Below are 19,094 nucleotides of genomic sequence, written 5' to 3'. Positions count from 1 at the left end.
TCTATTCTATAATTTCCTAATTCAATTAATAATGATTTCTAATAAAGACTCCCGGCGTTGAACTCTTTTGCATGAAGACACAAAAATGGCATCAAAAGAAGAAAAGCCGCTGTGTAAATTTGGAGCTAATTGTTATAGAAAGAACCAACAACATATACAAAATTACAGACATCCGAAGAGAAAAAACGATTCTGTATACAAAATTATACAATCTTGATTTTATATTTATTTACTTTTACGATTGCTGTAAAACTGCTTTCCTTTTAATTTAAGGTGCCCGCCAAAATTGGCAAAAATCGGTATCAAGACGTTTCGGCCATGGGACCGGTTCGGCAATGGTCGTTTCGGGCAGATACACTTCGGACATATAATGAAAACTGGAGATTTTCACCCTCCCACACACATATCTAGTTGCCAGACCGGAGTTTAAAATAATATAAGCAGGCATTACCTTATAGTCGCCGTCATGTAAAATTGGCACCATGTTTTTGTCAAAATGTTCTTAAATATCGACCGTGTTTACTAAAGATGATGTTTTTCAAGTAGTGGAATCAAATATCATTCCAAAAATCAACTACTGTCCTACCTTTTATTGTGTTTGCACTGCATAATCCTGACCTTCACATAATCCTAGATTAATTTGTATGGTGGAATCCGACATTGTTATTACCGGAAGTGTTGCTGTGGAGTTCCACGTGCTCTCCATTTTCTTGTGTCTCTCATAGCTTTTCGTCATCTTTACGTAAAAAGCACGGGAAATTGTATCATCAATGACAATGATATTACCGGAGAGTAACAAATGTTATGTACAATGTAATAAGGGACCCTCATAGAAACCAAGATGGCGGTTATAGAATGTAAATAATCTTGAAAAATGTGAAGGTCAGGATTATACAGTGCAAACACAATAAAAGGTAGGACAGTAGTGGATATTTGGACAGGATTTTACTTCCGCTAAAAGAAAAACATCATCTTGATCGAGTAAACGCGGCTGATATTTAAAATTTTTTTAACAAATAACATGGTGCCAATTTAACGTGACGGCGACTATAGTCCGAGATGACGTCCAACGGCTGTTTTGCCAGACAAGCTGGGCCGTGGGACGTCAGAGCTTGTCCCTTATCAAAAAAGTGGATATTTGCCCACCCAAAATAGATGCGCTGCTTCGTCGCTTCTGGTGCCGATTGAGGGCCTTGGAATTATATAAATCAGGCATCAATCTGTTCATTTTTCATTTATCTCTTCATTTATGTAAGTTTCACCTACCTGCCAACCTTTATTTTTCCATATTTTAACAGTTTTCACAGAGACCCATCGATTTTCTGCATTTTGACTTTTTTCCCCCCCGATTTTTTTTTTTCTTTATTGATTTTTCTACTGTTATTGGGGACTTTATCCCCATATAATTGGTAATTAGTGGGCCTCTGTACTCAGTCTAGGCTAGAGGTGTCAGAGTCCACCAATTACAAATCCCTATCTGTTCAACCAAATTTTGCAATTTTCACAGCTATCTAAATATTTCACCTTAAGTTTAACTTCATAGAAACCAGGTATATCCTGAATTGTACATGTATCACCTTTCTACATGCCAATTTTCAACCCACATGACCCATGTTTAAAATAAATTTGAGAAAGAATTGCCTTTGGGAAAAGAACTACTCCAAAAATAACCCCTGGTTTTCTGGAAATCTTAAATTTGTATACTATGTAGCACATTAATCCTGATTTTTTAATGCAAACTCATAGACAAGTGAATTTGGCTGAAAATGGTCTAAATATTTTTCTCTTTCCCCATAAGTCTAACTTCTGCTAATTTGTTGGTTTGTTTAAGTTAACAATTGTGCAAAATTTATCTTTAACAGGGCTCACACTACTTCAGAATTATAGGGAGAAGTGACTTCTCTTTTTGAAACTGATAGGGAGAAGTGGTGAGATTTGAAAGAGAAGTGCTCATTCACGCAGTGCACTACAATGTTTGGATTTTACAATAGTATAAAGGGCCATATGTAAATAATGTTCTTTTTATATTGTTCAATTCATATCTGAGTAAAAAAAATACAATTAAAGTAACATTTGAAATTAAAAGTTGTTTAAGTTTTACTAAGGTTCTTGTGAGAAACTACCAACTAAATATCTAGCACTAAAAAAAAAAAAAATATTTTAAAAAATGTAAAGAAATTATAATATATCAATTACAATTTAATTAAAAATTATCTTGTGTATGAAATTCGGTGTTTCTCATAAAAAAATATCAAAGTTATTAAGCTGGGCCATAATATATTGATATTAGTATAATAGTCTCAGAGTTAAGCAACTTTAATCAATAGTTTAAAACAATCTATAAAAAATATAGGGAATTATATACACCAATCAATTAGATGTAACCAAAAGTCTCTTAATGTGTGTGGAATGCGTAATTTTTCCCTTTGGGATCAATATTCTTCTGTCAGCTGTTCCATCCGTGCGTCCGTAGTAATTATTGTAAAAGTACGGATTTCGGTCATAGCTGTTCCGGTTCAGATCCGTAGTTTAAAAATCGGTCAATGGCGGACGAATTTTGCTGCCGAAATTTAGGTTGATGTACGTTTTCGAGTAATATGCAAGCACCGGAACTTGCGAAAATGCACGAAGTGATAAAAAATTGTATTTTTATCAAATTACCTGCTACACACTGCGAAGACAATGCTTCAACCTCTTTTCTAAAGATAATGAATCGTTTATGTTCGAATTTCTTTAATTATCAATAAAAAATTGATGTTTCATCAACTTGGTAAATATTGAAAATGTCCGATGAAGGAAGCGACTGAAAGCGAGTATCGTCAAGAACAGGGCGACTTGATTTCGCTTTTGGGGGTCGGGGAAAGCGAAGTGACGGTCGGGAAGGTGACTTCTTCGCCCAAGTCGCCTGGTAGCGTGAGCCCTGCTTTAAAATAATGAAATACTTGGCATGAGTAAAGTTTTATCCTGTCAAGTAGTACTGAGTACTAAATTCAAAATTTTGCATAACATTTCATTAGATATAAAATGCAGCAGGTGTAAACGTTACTAGAACACACCCGTGATATCATGGGTCCGTGACTGAATTAAAATATATAACTATGCGTAAGCCTTATTTTAGTATTGGTATTGTCATCTGATAAAGTCATGCCGATTATAAGATACACAGTTTTCTCTGCTTTCAAATCTTTCTGTTTGAACCTGTCGACCTCGAACTTATCAATTATTGGTAATATTAATTATTTGGAAAACAAAAGGTCCAGGAATGGAGTATATTTTAATCAACAGCATTGTCCTATATTATAGTTATAAATAAAGTTGAATTCTTTGATTCACTTTTTACGTCATGCCCGCTAACAAATTGAAAACTGTACCTATATGCCTTATATTAAGTCCAGATTTTTAGTATTCGTATTGTTATCTTAGAAAGTCCTACTGATTAAAATACTACAATAGGGAACAATTTGACAATTATTGAATTTAGTAGTGTCAGCCCTGTGATTATGACCCGTGTATATAGCATCATAAATACACCGCTTGGTGATGCGCCTGTCAAATGCAGAATGTACAGATAAGGTAATAGGTAACAGGTGAATATACTATTGGTATCGATATCGGATTTGACCCGAAACTGGCTAATTATTGGCAATATTAATTATGTAGAAAGCAAAAGGGTCTGGAGTGGTGTAATTTTTAACCTACACCATTATTCTATATTAGCTGTATATAAAGTTGAATTCTTTGATTTTTCGTTTTTACCCCATGACAGCTGACAAATTGGACCTCGTTATTTTAGTATTATAGATAATAGGCATCAACCTTTGCACTTATCTGAAACTATAAAAAAAATAACTAACATCCAAAAATGAAAAAAAAACACAGCATCCATCACTGGAAGTTAATCAATAATATTTTCTTCTCTTTTTTTCACCTTTGTACAAGCTAGAGAAACCATGTAACGTCATGCTTCCAAATAATCTAAAACCCAATATTTAAAACATGGTGCTTTGAAACACCTAAGACATATGTTTATGGCCCAGATTTTTTTTTACTGCAATAAAAATTAATGTAGGAATAATTATCTACAACTGTCAAATTCAAGGCAATAATTTTTTTCAACCTATTAAACATCCAGGTGCTTACAAAAATACTAGTTTTGTAAGCACCTGGATGTGACGTACCATGATTTGGATGTATTTCAATATGTTATCAAAAATATAGTTTTATATTTAGAGTTCTCCTGCTACTTTCATGACTTTATACTCTTGAAGACATGAACTCATTTGTACAGACTGAGTTTGAATCACAGTGCACCATTTTAGATTTATATTAGTAAACATCTATTGGCTTGTCAGCATGAACACTATATTTAGATTTATGTTTGAAAAGGGATTGCAAAAATAACTGTTTAAATTTTGCATTCTTTTATTTTAGGAGGATGATCAACAAAAAGAATCAAAAAAAGTAAAGAAGGAAGAAGTTTCACCAGAAAAGACAAACAAAACTATAACTGATTTCTTTGGAGGAAAGAAGAAAGAAAAGACTGGCAATGGAAATACTGAGAGAGATGCTGACAATGAAACAAAAGCATCAAGTTCAAATAAAAGTGGTAAATAAAATATACAATGAACAAAAAGCATCAAGTTCAAATGATAGTGGTAAATAAAATATATATTAGGAAGTTATCTTTTGAATGGTATTCATTGATTATAGCAGTCATTGATAATATCTTCAGAAAGGGAGTTAATTTATTATGTGACTCAGTGTACATGTATTAGCATGCTTTAACTACTGAAGATTTCTTTTCAGAAGAAATCGTGTCACATGATACAGAAGATGTAGAAGAATCTGTGGAGAGTAAAGAAGAATCTGTGGCGAGTACAGAAGAATGTGTGGAGAGTGATGAAGAATCTCTACCATCACCAGATGATGGTGCAGAGAATATTAAAAGGAAATTCCTTGTTGAAATGCCTGAGGATTTCTTTGAATTCTGGGAATTCTGCTGCCATCTTGATAAGAAGAAACCTAGAGGTAAAATATCTAAAACTTCTAAAGAGATCTAAACAGCCAAACAATTTTATAACTACTGAATACCGGTTAATTTTTTTTTGTTGCTTTTTTTATCATATATCATAAACGTAAGATAAATAATCAACATTTAAAGATATTTTTCCTTGAATTTATACATTCTTACGTTTACTTTTATATACCAGCAATACATATTTGATTTTATCCTGTTACTATTTTTAGATGCATTACATGATGTATTAGGGTACCAGTTAGTGGGACCATTTGATATCATCGCTGGACGACACAAGGGTGTAAGGAAAAATAAACATGGCAGGAAACCTAATTACCTTCTGCATTGGAGATACTATTATGATCCTCCTGAATTTATGACAGTTATCAAGGGAGACAACAAATCTCAATTTCACCTTGGTTATCTCAGGTAAGGGGGGATAACAATAAGAATTACCACTTTATGATGCGACGTCTGCAACACTCATTATGGCATCAACCATTCCAGGAGCTTTCTGATGGTCATTTTTGAGGAGGCCTGGTTGACACCCCAAGCAATCTTTTTAACGTTTATGTGTTTTTCTTACCAATGGTGTGTCTCTGAACGTTCATGAAAAATAAATTTAAAATTTCGTTTTCAAAAGTACTGGTACAGAAGTTAAAACATCAATTACACGTGCAAAGCTTAAATGGCACAAAAATTAATCACCCAGAAAAAAGTACAACTGTTATAATTACAGGGACACCTGAGGATTATATCTATGATGTTTAATTTTTTTATTTGACGAAAACAACAAAAAAAACTTGAAAAAAGTGTTGCTAAACTTTTTTTGCTCAGTATAGGTTACAAATATCATCACAATAAGCATACAATCAAAAATTAATTTATACTAAAATTTAACAATTGATTGCTTTACAAATTTTCAATACCCTAATACAATGTTTCATATTTTCTAACCAAGGAGACTGCAGGAAATTCATTAAATTTATTTACAATGGTGTCCTTTCCATGTGCAAGCTAAAAGTAGATAACAATGGAACAAATGCATGTATGTGGTATTATTGAAATTTAAAGTAGTTATTAATTTATTAATAGATGATTGATTTAATGAGTTTTGCTTTGTAGAGATGATCCATCAGAGATGCCTGTTATGGTAGCAGCTAACTCTGCAGCTGAATCTTGTAATATTACACCAAAGGGAGATAACTTATTTGCAGCAATAAAGTGAGTTTTACAAAACATAATTATTATATATAAGTTTTTAGTCTTGACAATTTGAACATTTTAATTAAGATTTGCCTTTATTTGCAGTTTTAAAAGTAGTGCGTATAAGGAAACTATCCATGTTTTCAGTTGTATACTTTGTTCGACTTTTCTTGTACATGTTAATTTCATTTTGCTTTGAAATGTTCTTGCTTTAAATTATAATTTTATGTAAAATCCTTGTACTACTAGCAATGCTCGGCTTTTCCAAATAATGTGTACAGGCAGGTTGGATTGGATTGAGAGGTACTAAATTTCAATGTATGGAACAAGGTTGTAGTGATTAAAATGCATTTAGAAGACAATAGTCAGATTCTATTTATCATGTTGATAGTTAAAGGGCCTTCTTACTATACTAAATACTTCTACCTAGAAAAGCCTTCACTGTTAAACATTATTACAGGAATTGTATAGATGATCAAATAAAAGCTAAAAGCACAGATGGTACAAAGAAGAAAAAGTTACAGAACATTCAGGATGAGGTTGTAGAATGGGCTAAGAAGAAGAAATACTCATTAGACCTGAAGTCTAAGGGAATGAAGGACCGTGACAAGAAGGTTGTGTGTAAGACGTTCCATGGTGCTGGTATTGTGGTTCCGGTAGATGATAATGATGTGGGTTATCGTCCTGTCCCAGAAACACCAGGTATGTACAGTATTGTGGTTCCGGTAGATGATAATGATGTGGGTTATCGTCCTGTCCCAGAAACACCAGGTTTGTACAGTATTGTGGTTCCGGTAGATGATAATGATGTGGGTTATCGTCCTGTCCCAGAAACACCAGGTATGTACAGTATTGTGGTTCCGGTAGATGATAATGATGTGGGTTATCGTCCTGTCCCAGAAACACCAGGTATGTACAGTATTGTGGTTCCGGTAGATGATAATGATATGGGTTATCGTCCTGTCCCAGAAACACCAGGTATGTAAAGTATTGTGGTTCCGGTAGATGATAATGATGTGGGTTATCGTCCTGTCCCAGAAACACCAGGTATGTACAGTATTGTGGTTCCGGTAGATGATAATGATGTGGGTTATCGTCCTGTCCCAGAAACACCAGGTATGTACAGTATTGTGGTTCCGGTAGATGATAATGATGTGGGTTATCGTCCTGTCCCAGAAACACCAGGTATGTACAGTATTGTGGTTCCGGTAGATGATAATGATGTGGGTTATCGTCCTGTCCCAGAAACACCAGGTATGTACAGTATTGTGGTTCCGGTAGATGATAATGATGTGGGTTATCGTCCTGTCCCAGAAACACCAGGTTTGTAAAGTAAAAAAACAAACTTAGACAGCATGAAATCTTAGTTTTGGAGAAATAATTTAGAAACCTTCCACCTAAAAATGTTTTAAAATAACCTTTTATCATGTTAATGAATTTGTATTGAAAGTAATTGAGGATAGGGACAATTGTCTGTTGATAAACAAATAAAAAACTCTTACAAGTTAACAAAAAATTGCTGAAAACAAGAGTGAATACAGCTAGCCCATCTTAAAAGTAAATGAAATTTTTTGTAGAATATACAAAGTCTGGTAAACTTGCCTCTGATGTCAAATATGTTGTTGTTTTGTACAAAATTCAATGAAGTCTATTTTAGTATTTTGTTTTGTTATCAGTATTAACCTTATCAGGAATAATGAAATGTTTGCATTTTTCATTGTTAAGTGTTTACTGCCTTATCCCATCTACTTTAAATGCCAGTGAATTATTTCTCATAGGACACATGGTACAATTTTTCTATACATTTGATATTAAGTCTATGTTATTTTTAGGTGACTTGAAGAAAATGATGAAGAAAGTAGCGGAGAGTAAGACAGACAAAGAAAGAGATGAAAACATGGACGCCATACAGGAATTAATTACATTAGTACAGTTTGCTAACGATGAATGTGATTATGGAGAAGGTTTAGAACTAGGCATGGACTTATTTTGTTATGGAGATAAAAGTTTCAGGTCAATGATGGAACATTTACTACCTCTAGCCTATCAGCTCCTCGGTCGGATCGAGTATGAACAGATTATAAAGGCACATCTCAAATCTCGACAGAAAGGGACAGATTTGAGTCAATTAGACTGATTTATTTATTATTTGTCAATCATAGCATCTTCATTGTAAAATAAAATTCATTTATAGTATTGTCAGTTATAATGTTAGATTTCTCCTCAATCAAGGGAGACATAAATTACAATGAAGCTAGTCTTGTATTTCATATCATCATCATGACCTCATCAGAAAGTATTCAAAGGATTGTCTGTTTGGCATTATACATCCATCCACAGTGTTAAAAGTGTTGTCAACTGACAAAATCTATATGGATGATTGTTACTTTGACCATGTAATCATATACGTTATAAAAAGTACTATAACTTGCTTGCGTATATTAGAGAACAACACAGATGGATAGTTCTCTATTCGCAATTATATATACCACTTACTTTATTTTCATATATAGTTTATATTTTGTTCATCATGTCATAGGTAACACCAGCTTTAAGCAAAGTTTTGTTTTAATTAAATGTTGAGTAAAGTATCAGTTGGGTCATGGTCCCTTAGTTTCTGGTAGATTTTGTGTTTCAGTTTTGATTTAAGCTGTAATCGTTTTGGATCTTTCTGTCAGGTAACTATGGTTCAGCTTCATATGTTAATAAGAGTGACATATCTAAAGCATAGGATTTTCATTTGATTGTTACTGTTAGTAATGACTGATTATTAAGTTTAACATGAATGTCATTGAAGTTCCCTCTGAATGTCTATTTATTAACAGAGAAGGTATTCTTCAAACAATACATATACATGATAAAGTATGGCTTTCATAGATTATTAAAAACTGCCAGTGGCCACTTAGTGTGAGAGTTTGTGGGTTGGAACCCCAGCAAGGTCAAACTAAATTCTTGAAAATTGATATTTGCTGACGCTCAGCATTTAGGAGTAAGCGAAAGGTATGGACTTAGAGTAAGTATATTTTGTCCAGGTAGAGAGTCACATCTACCTGCCAACCATTACATGTTAATCAAGTCTTGCAATTTGACCAGCAATATTTTTTAATGGTACAACAAGAATGCACACCCGATATATGTCTCATCTGCTTTACTTATAATTGAATTTATGTCAAACGTCTGTTATATGAAGGTTTTACTTCAAGTATCACATACCGTTACACTTAACATTATCAAGTCCATGAAAATGAGGTCAAGGTTACACAGGCAATTTTTTCCAACGTGATTTTAACATGAGAATCACGTGATATTCACGTTGTCCACACCACGTGAGTAGAACGTGAAACGAGCAGAAACGTAATAATCACGTTGTGAGCACAAACGTGACAAAACGTTGTTCACACGTGATATTCACGTTGTGTATAATGCCACATGATATCAACGTGATAATACAACGTGAAATTCACGTTTAATATATACCACGTGATATAAACGTGATAATACAACAGGACATTTATGTGAAGCAGCCATTGGAAAATATGAAATATTGTCTTTGTTGTACTTTTTGACATATCATGTTTTTCTTGGACATCTCTATTTGAAGATGATTCTCTGGTTCTTTGGTTCTTTATCTTAAAAGTAGGGTAAAAGTGATGTAAACATCAATAAATTGTCTTGTAGGTTATAACTGATTATCAGCTACCTCATATGCATGTTTAATGTACCTGTTATCATCCTGAATATGTATGTAATATTTGCAGCTGGATGTTAAGCATACATCAAAACTTAACTATAATTACAATATATTTTAATCCAAATCACGTTGTGTATAATGCCACTTGATATCAACGTGATAATACAACGTAAAATTTATGAAGACACATGGAACAATTGAAATATTGTCTGTTGCACTCATTGACGTCATTTTGTTCTTCGTCATTTTATTTTGGTTCTCAATTGAATTATTGTTAAACAGTTTTAAACCATCTTTTGATAATAAATGATTATTAGCTACCTGATATATGACACTGTGTGTGCAATATTTGCAGCTGGATCATCCATCAATGTATTGTACTTCAAATTATATTTTCTGGTTGTATTCAATGAAGTCCCATTAGTGGCTCTAATTATAGTTGTGTTCATGCTCTTTGGTCAGGTTGTTGTCTCTTTGACACATTCCCTATTTCCATTCTCAATTTAAGGAAACATTTCACACCTTTCTGGGTTTTTTTCATGATAAAGTCAAGTCATTTCAAATGACAGTTGCAACAAATATATAAAAAACAAATGTATATAAAACCACAATTCAAAATAGTCAAGCTAATTTTCAATTCAGACTCTGCAAGAGTTGTGTCCCTTTCAGGTTTATCAATAATCAATCTTTAAAATAACTAACCAAATCTGTTGGTGGATTAAATAAAATGTTTTAGCTCAAAATTGAAAAATGGTATATTTTTCCCTATAAAAGACATGCATTATAGAATAAAAGAAAAAAAACAACACTTTCCAGTATGACATTAAATGTATTCAAAATTAAGTGTCATATGATCGCAATATCTTTCTCTCTGTGTGTCTAAATCATCAAGTTTCTTCATCTGAAAAGAGAAATAAAGAAGTTCATTTACTATTTTAGTTTATCATTCAATTAAGCTGTATTGTATATGAAGCATACAGTTATCTCTATTATAATGCAAAACAAGTTCATAATTAAATTTCAATCATTATTTCGGTGTAAAATCTTCATTAAAGAAAATTCAGAGAAAAGATGTTATCTTCTTTGGTCCCTACACTAGGTGACGTATTAGGTATGCTTTTGGCTTCAAACATAAACACCGGGTATTTTCTGGCTTCTGTGCCGCTTTAGATGATGTAATAAAGTTTGATAAAAAGTAGAAAGTTAGGTGCAACATTTGAGTTTTTTTGCTTATTAATGTGAAAATTACATGTCAATGAATTCAGCAATTCAAAATGTCGGCTTCCTTAGTTACAGAAAAGGAGATTGAGAATTTTCTGCTAGCTGTCATCCAATCAGAATCATTGATACAAAATAATTGCATTAGAAATATCTATTTATTATAAAAATAACAGGTATGCAAATACATTTTTGCTTTGTTTGTACTTAAATTAATATACAAAAAAGCCATTTGTTACCCGACTTCCATGTTAAGCAAGCGGTAATATGAATATTTATATTTCCTAACCAGTTTAATTATGTTTTCTTCGCTGTCCCCGTTCCAACAACTTACATCTTTTTAGACTTTTATAAATTAGAGACAATGATAAAAGATTTAAATAAACTAAAATTTCTTTTAACATTTTTTTAAAACCACCTTTTTTTATCTTTTTTTTCATTGTTCAAAATCAATAATATTATAAAAAACATACTTGTAAACTTTATCACTATGTTTAAACTATATAACTTAATTTGAAAGAATACCTCGAATAGTCCATTGGCCAATTACCGATTTCATTCTGTTATTTCACACTTTTTAAACAAATTAATTCCCTTTGTCAATCTTGGACTCAGATTCTATGCAAAGTATAATAAATCAAAAATAATTTCTGATGTCGTAAGTATTTACATTTGAAGCTAAACAACAAATAAATGTATTATTAAAAAAATTCAAAAGCTTTTAAATTACTTACAGTAAGCACAGGTAAATTTGCTCTTTCTGCTAGCTCTACATTGTCAATGAAAATTATTGTCCCTCCTAAGTGAGACAACTTAAAAAGAAAGTTTCTACTACAGGATCAATTATGGGAATTGGCAAATGGACTATTGTAATAAAAAAGTTTTGTAGGAATAATCCAAATAAAAGTTTTGTGTAATTTTCATATTGGACCCATAAAATATCCATTTTGTAATCTTACCTATGCTAATATGGCCCGGTATCTAACAATCCTCTTTTCCTCACGGTCTTTAAGAGTTAGGTCTTTTTGGGGCTCTTGGTTGCTATTATAACGGTTTTCGTAGTCTTTAAATTCTTTAAAAAACCTGCAACCAAGAGACCCTTTCTGTTCAGCAGGAATTTTCCGTAACAACTTCCTTTCATGTGCGAAACATCTCTACAAAACAAATTACACATATTAAAGTCAAAGTTTAAACAAAGTGTTGTAAAAATTGTACCAACTCTTTTGATATTCATGATGACTTATACAGTACTTAATTAGTACTAGAAATTTAGGTACTACAGATTTTTGGTTACTATCGTTATATTTTCAGCATTTTGAAAGTTTTTCTATTTCAAATCTCTTAAAATAATGATTTTCAAACATGGAATATTGTATCTTGACCTATGATGGTTTACTTTTATAAATTGTTACTTTGGCGGAATTGTTGCATTGGCACTCATACCACATCTTCCTATTTCTATACGCAAGTTTTATATAATTAAAACTAGTCATTTTGTTATAAACAAAAACATTTGCCTCATTTTGTCAAGCCTTAGGTTTCGGTTGAAAAAGCAAGACAGAGTGATCCTTCATTTCATCAGTGGTGGCGCCAGGGTCCACAAATGTTCACTATGTGGTTAAAGTTTTTGAAATTTTAATAATTTTCTTCAACTCTCCTGGATTTCTACAAAACTTGAACAGAAGCTAATGTTGATGATCATAATTTAAGACAGTATTCGGAAATAAATTTTGAAAAGATAAAATCAAGTTTTTCCTTATTTAAATTTAATAGTGAGTAAATAGTTTTCTTTTCATATGGAAACATTACAATTACTCTGTTGTTAAAGTTTGTCAAACATTCTTTCTTATAAAACTATCCTAAATTTGTAGCAACAAGAATGTGTCCATAGTACAAGGATGCCCCACTCACACTATCATTTTCTATGTTCAGTGGACCGTGAAAATCGGGGTCAAAACTTTAATTTGGAATAAAAATTAGAAAAATCATATCATAGGGAACATGTGTACTAAGTTTCAATTTGATGTAACTTTAACTTCATCAAAAACTACCTTGACCAAAAACTTTAACCTGAACTTCGCACTATCAGTTTCTATGTTCAGTGGACCATGAAATTGGAGTCAAAACTATTATTTGGCATTAAAATTAGAAAGATCATATCATGGGAAAAATGTGTACTAAGTTTCAAGTTGATTGTTAAAATTTTGTACTTTTTCTTCTGTATTGTACTTATAAATAGATTTAGTTTTTCTGCCAGCTAACATTTATGCATACAGTCTGCAGTTAAATTTTTAAAGCATTTGTTAGGTTCATAAACTATCCGATTCTATGGATTTACAGCAAAAGTAGGCAAGTCTCTAGGTTCCGCAGAACCCTTACAATACATTTTATTTTTTTTTAATTTGAAATTTCATATGACTTCAAGTTAATTTATGCTTAATTTTTTTTAGTTAACAAATTGTTTATATACATAAACTTACTAGATGAGCTGTTAGTAGAATTGTGTCTCTTCCCAGGTCTGGCTTGAAACGTCCAAATAGGTGTCTTGCCAACCTGGGAAGGTCCATTTCTCCAGGGTCTTCTCCTGTTTCACTGAGTAGCTGTAAAAAGTTATAAATTGTATTATGCTCCATAACAAGATTTCAGAGAGCAATTTAAAAAAAAAAACATAATTCAAATAGAATGGTGAATGTGTCGTTGGGAAACAGCTATAGATATTGCCCCAGCTTGCATATCATATAAAGTTATTAAGTGACACAAATGAAGAACATAAAAGTGACTCTACCCAAATTTGTACTTGGAACTTTGTTGTCATATTAATTAGTCTTGTGTGTAAGTTTCATAGAATTTGCTTAATGTAAACTTAATTTAGAATACAGAAACGAAAAAGTCAGTATTTTTTCATTTGTCAGGGGACATAACTCTAGAAAATCAAACTTGATCTGTATTTTGTGGTAATTAGCATTGTGTACAAGTTTTTACCAGTTTGTCAGGATTTCTTGATGAGTTCTTTTTTAACAAATGTAAATTTTAGAAGTTACTTTATTATCTTCTTATAAATTTTTGTGCATTATTATTTTACCTTGATTTTGACTTGGTTCCTGAAATCTACAAATTTCCTATATGCAAAGGAGAAACAAGATTTCAGGACCAAGTCAGAATCTTGTTTTACATCATAGGTCCTCCTGTACTGTAGGATCTTTCTCTGAAAAAAAAATATAACATTTCATAGCTTGCATCTTTTATTAGCAAACTGGTTCCATAATATTTTTTGTTTTGTTATACCCTTGACATTAATGTTTAAAGTGACTTACTCACCAAAAGTTTCCTGTATTCTAATTACTAAATTAATAGTTCACTGTAATATGAATTATAATGCAATTTGTATGTAACATGGCTACGCGTCGCCAGTAAAACTGCATTTGCGACCGTCAAATCTACAATTGACGGTGGCAACTCTTCAACTACAGTACTGTTATTCCTTAAATATATTGTACTTAGTTATATAGATTTACCTTCAATTCGTCGTCTGTTTCCCTGACAAACAGCTCTGTGGAAAACATTTTCCTAAGGTATGCCAAGAAAGGTTTCTACAAAAACCAACATATAATTATAATGTGTATTTTAGAAGATGTCACAACAAAATCATGAATTATAAAAGTGAGACCTAATCACCTCAACACTTTAAACATAATCTTCAAAGCAGTGTAAGGGAGGTAATTTAAATTATGAGGTAATTCAAATAATGTTTTCCTCCCTTACAGTACTATGCTTTTAAATTATGTTTTGAACTTAAATGAGTATCTATTAACCAGAACACCCTTGTTTTCCCCCTATATCTAAATCATCATAACCTCAAAGCCAATTTTTACCATCCTTTTGCACAGTATGGAAACTTTTCAGAGTGATCCATATATTAACACCCTTCCACAAGTTATTATCTGGAAAACTATAAAATGCTTATTTGGGCACCTTATTGGCACTTATTTCCAAATCTGTTAGGAACATAAACCCCAAAATCAATCCTACACTTTCTTTTCAAGTCATAAATCTTGTGTTTAATTTCTTTGATTTCCATTTACTTATACTAAAGTTATTGTCCGTACGCTTGTGTATCAGTCTTGCATGAATAGAAGTAGTTCCAGAAACATGGTTTATCGAAGTGTAAACTAAGAGAAAATTTCTAATTGACCAATCCAATTCAAGTATTTATAGATATATATGCAAATTATATCAGAATTATTGTCAGTTAATCAACATTTTAAAATTTTATAGTATAAGAAAAACAGACCAAAACACAAAAACTTAAATATAACCACTGAACCATGAAAATGAAGTCAAGGTCAGATGACACCTGTCAGCTAGACATGTACGCCTTACAATCATTCCATACACCAATTATAGTAGACCTATTGCATATAGTATAAGAAAAATAGACCGAAACGCAAAAACTTAACTATAACCAATGAAGCATGAAAATGAGGTCAAGGTCAGATGACACCTGCCAGTTGGACATGTACACCTTACAGTCCTTCCATACACCGAATATACAACACCTATTGCTTATGGTATCTGAGATATGGACTTGACCACGAAAACTTAACCTTGTTCACTGATCCATGAAATGAGGTCGAGGTCAAGTGAAAACTATCTGACAGGCATGAGGACCTTGCAAGGTACGCACATACCAAATATAGTTATCCAATTACCTATAATAAGAGAGAATTTAACATTACAAAAAATCTTAACTTTTTTTTCAAGTAGTCACTGAACCATGAAGATGAGGTCAAGGACATTGGACATGTGACTGATGGAAAGTTTGTAACATGAGGCATCTATATACAAAGTATGAAGCATCCAGGTCTTCTACCTTCTAAAATATAAAGCTTTTAAGAAGTGAGCTAACACCGCCGCCGCCGTAGGATCACTATCCCTATGTCGAGCTTTCTGCAACAAAAGTTGCAGGCTCGACAAAAATTGACTATAAAGGGCAATAACTCTTTAAGGGGTCAACTGATGATTGTGGTCATGTTGACTTATTATTAGATCTTAATTTGTTGAACATTATTGCCGTTCAAAGTTTGTCTCCATCTATAATAGTATTCCAGAGAATAACAAAAAAACAAAAAAATCTTTAAAAAATACCAATTAGGGGGCAGCAACCCAACAACCAGTTGTCCAATTCATCTGAAAATATCAGGACAGATAAATCTTGACTTGATAATCAATTTTAGCCCGGGCAGATTTTCTCTTAAATGCTTTGGTTTCAGAGTTATAAGCCAAAATCTACTTACATGTATTACCCCTATGTTCTATTTTTACCCATGGGGGTCATCTTGGTTGGTTGGCCGGGTCACATTTTCTTAACTAGATACCCAAATGATGATTGAAGCCAAGTTTTATTGAATTTCTAACCAGCAGTTTCAGAGGAGAATATTTTTATAAAAATTGACAGATGACAACAACGAACGACAATGAAGGACGCCAAATCATCCTTAAAAATTTCAAAATAAACTATGGTCTATTATGATATTTTATCTTGTGTTTTTCTATGTTGTGATGTTATGCTATTGTTTCAGAAAAAGGGAGAAGGTTTGAATCCATTAAAACATTTAATCCCGCTGCAAATCAGTTTTGGAAAAAGGGAAACGGGGATGTGAAAAAAAAGTGGGGGTTTAAATTTTTCTCATTTCAGATTTCATAAATAAAAAGAAAATTTCTTCAAACATTTTTTTGAGAGGATTAATATTCAACAGCATAGTGAATTGCTCAAAGGCAAAAAAAAAAAGTTCATTAGACCACATTCATTCTGTGTCAGAAACCTATGCTGTGTCAACTATTTAATTTTAGATTTAAAAAGTTTGAAGAAGAAATCTTTAATTGATTTGTAAAATCTTGACATTTGTTTTGTGTAAAAAAAAACCATGTAATGTCAAAAATTTGATCACAATCCAAATTCAGAGCTGTATCACACTTGAATGTTTTGTCCATACTTGCCCCAACTGTTCAGGGTTCGACCTCTGCGGTCGTATAAAGCTGCGCCCTGCGGAGCACCTGGTTTAAAATTGTTATTTGGATGGAGAGTTGTCTCATTGGCACTCACACCACATCTTCCTATATCTATGGAGCTTTATACTTTCACTTTACCTCCACAGCAGATCCATCAACATTAAATGTTGGCACTGGAATTTCTTTAAAATTCACCTGCTCCTTTAATTTGGTAAGCTCTTCCACTGCAATTTTCAAAAGTTATTCTACATTAATATAGAAATACTACAATATAGACTCTTGAGTCTTTTCCTGGTTATGATATATATATTATTTTTAGTTCTTTAAATGATAAAATATTATGTATATCATACCTTCTTGCTTATAATTAGTTAAGGTATGTGTCAGGAAGTGCACTTGTCATATTATATATAAGATACCGTGTAAAGTATATAAGATAATATTATTAATTCGTATATTTTAACAAATTTGATTCGTTTAGGGATAGTCACATGTTAAACTATATTTCCGAAGGTAGAGAGAAAACGGCGGATAGCAAAAAGCATATTGACCTGCAAAAAGCATATTGCACGGTTATTTTTAGAATATCTAAAAACCGATATACTTGGTGACGTCATGTAATGAATTTCAGGATATTGTTTAACGTTTTGAAACACATGATATCTATGATCGATTATTTGACGAAAAAAATCTTCGAATACATGTACATATATAAAAAAAAAAAAAGTAAATGAAATAACAACTAATATGTTGTTATTGTCAAGCACGGGGGGTGGGGGGGGAGGGTGGGGGGGTGGGGGGGGTAACTTCAATATTTTTTTGGTAGGGGTGTGCCATTTTTGCCTCAAAAAACGTACCCATTTTAATATAACATTCACTGAAATTCAGTACCTATAGTTATATAAATATTTAAGAAAGAATGACCTATACTTATATACAATATTTAAAATATATATGATATTTTTAAATGTCAAATACTTCCATGCAGAAAGGTGCACATTTAATCAGATTTGAAGAAGAATAGATTGAATTTATATATGATATGTAGATCATACCCAAATCAATATACAGTTATCAAACGTGAAGGCATTTTGATATAGGATGTCATTAAAAAAGCTCGCAAAATTATGACCCATATTTTTGGCACATCCTCGTATACCTATTAATAGGAAGTTATCCCCCCCTTCCCTGTGTTGTAAAGGAGACAATGTAATATCTATAAAATTCCAACAAACCTAAATGACGATTTTGATACAAATATGGTCGGAAATTAATAATATAACAAATATAGCCTTTGTATGAGGTCAATATACTTCTTTCAGGTCAATATATCCTTGTATCGACCTCATACAAAGGCTATATTTGTATAATATATATAAGATATATATAGAGAATAATACATGGCAAAATCTGTATCATATGTCGTATCATCCCGAGACATCAATATCAGCCCAAGGGCCTAAATTAGGGTTTGAAAGAAACTGTTGTATAATGCTGTCTTTATTCTACCTTTATAGCTATAATATATATATATATATATGATTCTTTTTATAGTACATACATATCCTTTTCAGCATTCCATAATTTTGTTTGCAACATTTGCAGTCACATCCATTTTGATTTTCTGTCCCATCATTATCATCCTGTGGCTGTACCTCTGGCTCTCCTGAATCAAACAGATCATCCTGACTATGGTCAGGTTCAGTTTGCTGACTGTCCTGAAGATAATGATAAATTTCATAATTTCATGACATTAAACTGTTACAGAAAATTTCACATGGTTAGCGATTGATATTTATGACCCACCTACGATAGCAGAGGGGCATTATGTTTTCTGGTCTGTGGGTTCGTTTGTTCGTTCGTCCGTCCATCCTACTTCAGGTTAAAGTTTTTGGTCGAGGTAGTTTCTGATGAAGTTGCGGTTCAATCAACTTTAAACTTAGTTCACATGAT

At 32.4% G+C, this 19,094-nt stretch overlaps 2 protein-coding genes across 3 annotated transcripts; one reads left to right on the top strand and one right to left on the bottom strand.

Annotated features, from left to right (window-relative positions):
* Positions 1-40: 40 nt before the first annotated feature.
* LOC139484614 (histone PARylation factor 1-like) lies at positions 41-8,419 on the top strand. 2 transcript variants are annotated; one of them, XM_071268404.1, is made up of 7 exons: positions 41-193; positions 4,432-4,606; positions 4,810-5,028; positions 5,248-5,446; positions 6,143-6,241; positions 6,684-6,925; positions 8,056-8,419. In XM_071268404.1, the coding sequence occupies exons 1-7, from the start codon at positions 86-88 to the stop codon at positions 8,358-8,360; spliced, it is 1,347 nt and encodes a 448-aa protein (XP_071124505.1). In that variant the 5' UTR covers positions 41-85; the 3' UTR covers positions 8,361-8,419. The 2 variants fall into 2 exon arrangements, with proteins under 2 accessions (XP_071124505.1, XP_071124504.1); XM_071268403.1 differs by having other exon boundaries at positions 4,807-5,028.
* A 2,304-nt stretch (positions 8,420-10,723) lies between these two features.
* On the bottom strand, positions 10,724-18,886 carry LOC139484612 (uncharacterized). The gene is made up of 7 exons (XM_071268399.1): positions 18,703-18,886; positions 17,280-17,365; positions 14,648-14,722; positions 14,215-14,337; positions 13,613-13,732; positions 12,092-12,286; positions 10,724-10,815 (listed from the first exon to the last, which is right to left on the bottom strand). Exons 1-6 carry the CDS (start codon positions 18,716-18,718, stop codon positions 12,092-12,094), a joined length of 615 nt encoding a protein of 204 aa, XP_071124500.1. The 5' UTR covers positions 18,719-18,886; the 3' UTR covers positions 10,724-10,815.
* Positions 18,887-19,094: the final 208 nt, after the last annotated feature.

The sequence above is a fragment of the Mytilus edulis genome, chromosome 8 (assembly GCF_963676685.1).
Source record: "Mytilus edulis chromosome 8, xbMytEdul2.2, whole genome shotgun sequence".
Taxonomy (NCBI): Eukaryota; Metazoa; Mollusca; class Bivalvia; order Mytilida; family Mytilidae; genus Mytilus; species Mytilus edulis.
The sequence above is the reverse complement of the archived record's forward strand: the minus strand, read 5'-3'. Positions and strand labels throughout refer to the sequence as shown.

Coding starts and splice junctions, on each gene's coding strand:
- LOC139484612 (XM_071268399.1), bottom strand. Junction 14,338..14,647: donor AAACAGACGACGAATTGAAG/GTAAATCTATAT, acceptor TTTTTTTTTCAG/AGAAAGATCCTACAGTACAG. Junction 12,287..13,612: donor TTCTACTAACAGCTCATCTA/GTAAGTTTATGT, acceptor TTTGTTTTGTAG/AGATGTTTCGCACATGAAAG.
- LOC139484614 (XM_071268403.1), top strand. CDS start 86: ATGGCATCAAAAGAAGAAAAGCCGCTGTGTAAATTTGGAGCTAATTGT. Junction 5,029..5,247: donor TGATAAGAAGAAACCTAGAG/GTAAAATATCTA, acceptor TACTATTTTTAG/ATGCATTACATGATGTATTA. Junction 6,926..8,055: donor TCCTGTCCCAGAAACACCAG/GTATGTACAGTA, acceptor TGTTATTTTTAG/GTGACTTGAAGAAAATGATG.